Genomic DNA, 1,913 nt, shown 5'->3' with positions numbered 1-1,913 from the left:
CCAAAAGAGTTGAGTTTTTTTTTTTCAAAGCTTATGCAGAAAAACACAACCTAAATCAAATTTTAAATCGCAACCTAAATTCTAACCTAAATCCCCTCCCCCACACTTAAAACTTACATTTTCTCCAATGTAAGGTAAAATGCAAAGAAAAGGTGGAAATAATTAAACTATAAATGCAAAAACAAGAAGAAAAAGAAAAAACAAACTTCCCTGTTTTTAATCATCATAAACTAGATCCTCTAACTCTTGTGGTTGCAACCTTCGGTGCTTTACCCTTCCATCCATCATGGGTGGGTTCAGCCTTCTTTGTGGTTGACAAGAAGGTTTTGCTTGCTCTTCAAGTAAGATGTGATGCATGCATGTAGACGGGCTGATTCCTTTGATATCCGCAATTGTCCAACCGATAACCATCTTATGCTCCTTGAGAACCTGCACAAGCTTCTCTTCTTGTGGTGTGCTAAGACTACTAGAGATGATCACCGGTAATGTCTCTCTGTCTCCAAGGAATACGTACTTGAGGTGACTAGGGAGAGGCTTCAATTCTGGAATGGGGGCCTGCAAAACAGAGGGTAAAGGCTTCCTGTCAGAAATCGACAACATACTATAAGGAGCATTACCTAACTGTTGTAACTCTGGAGAATCATCCGATGCTGCAACCGTTTCCTGCAAATTAGCATTCAGCATTAGCTCCTCTTTCTCAAGATGTTTACTAATGGAGACTTCTAATCCATTATTTCCTTCGAGTTCAAAGACTTCCTGTGCCAAAGAATCAATCGCATCAACAGAACAAATAAGATTGTCATCAGTAGGATATTTCATGGCATCATAAATATTAAACTTAACAATCTGACCATCAAATTCCATGGTGAGCGTGCAACTATAAACATCTATCTTAGTCTTGGATGTTTTTAAGAATGGTCTTCCTAGCAGAATAGGAGTGGTTTGATCACTATTATCCATATCAAGCACATAAAAATCAGCAGGAAAAACCAAATCATTTACTTTCACAAGAACATCCTCAACTACACCCTTAGGGTAGGCATTAGATCTATCAGCTAATTGAATCACAACACCAGTTTTATTTAAAGGTCCAAGTTTCAAAGAAGATATATAGAATATGGCATGACATTAATAGAAGCTCCTAAGTCTAACATGGCCTTCTCAATTCTAGTGTTACCTATCAATGCAGGGGATAGTGAACATACCTGGATCCTTGTACTTTGTAGGGAGTTTTCTTTGAATAACTGTAGAAACATTCTCCCCTACTCTCACCTTTTCGCATCCTTTTAGTTTTTGTCTCCTCTTGTGTGTACACAATTATTTCAGAAATTTAGCATAATGAGGTACTTGTTTAATAGCATCTAAGAGTGGAATGTTTACCTCGCATCTACGGAAAGTTTCATAAAATTCTATGAACTGCTCATCTTTCCTAGTTCCTATTAAAGCATTTGGAAAAGGAGGTACTAGTTTATAATCAGAAAGAGGAGGAAACTTACGCTTAGGTACTTCATTGTCATCGGGAATGATGTCTTTCTTCTTTCCTTGATTCGACAATGCGAGGGCTGCCCTTGCTGGAGTCTCATCCTCTTTACCACTTCTCATAACAATTGCACTTACATTTTCTTTTGGATTCACAACTGTTTGAGAGGGTAATTTCCCTAAACTCTGTGCCTCTAACTGATTAATTGCGGTCGCCATCTGGCCCATCTAATTGTCCAAACGTTGGATACTGGCCCTCGTCTCCTGCTGAAATTGCAAAGTGTTAGTGGCAAGAGATTTCACAATATCCTCTAAAGACATACCTGAATCAGAATTTTGGGTTGGCTGTTGTCTAGGGAGGTGCGGTTGATATTGCTGGAAAGTTGGATGATATTGTGGGAAACTTGAGTAGTTCTGTGGATTCCCATAGCTGA

General features: G+C 38.7%; 1 protein-coding gene across 1 annotated transcript; it reads right to left on the bottom strand.

Moving 5' to 3' along the window:
- Positions 1–216: 216 nt before the first annotated feature.
- Positions 217–1,698, bottom strand: LOC148790356 (uncharacterized). Its single transcript, XM_088892268.1, has 3 exons — positions 1,381–1,698; positions 1,206–1,302; positions 217–1,055 (listed from the first exon to the last, which is right to left on the bottom strand). Exons 1-3 carry the CDS (start codon positions 1,696–1,698, stop codon positions 217–219), a joined length of 1,254 nt encoding a protein of 417 aa, XP_088748394.1.
- Positions 1,699–1,913: the final 215 nt, after the last annotated feature.

Source organism: Nelumbo nucifera, chromosome 7 (genome assembly GCF_055504915.1).
Source record: "Nelumbo nucifera cultivar China Antique chromosome 7, China Antique-T2T, whole genome shotgun sequence".
Taxonomy (NCBI): domain Eukaryota; kingdom Viridiplantae; phylum Streptophyta; class Magnoliopsida; order Proteales; family Nelumbonaceae; genus Nelumbo; species Nelumbo nucifera.
Note: the sequence above shows the minus strand (reverse complement) of the source record. Positions and strands in the feature narration are given on the sequence as shown.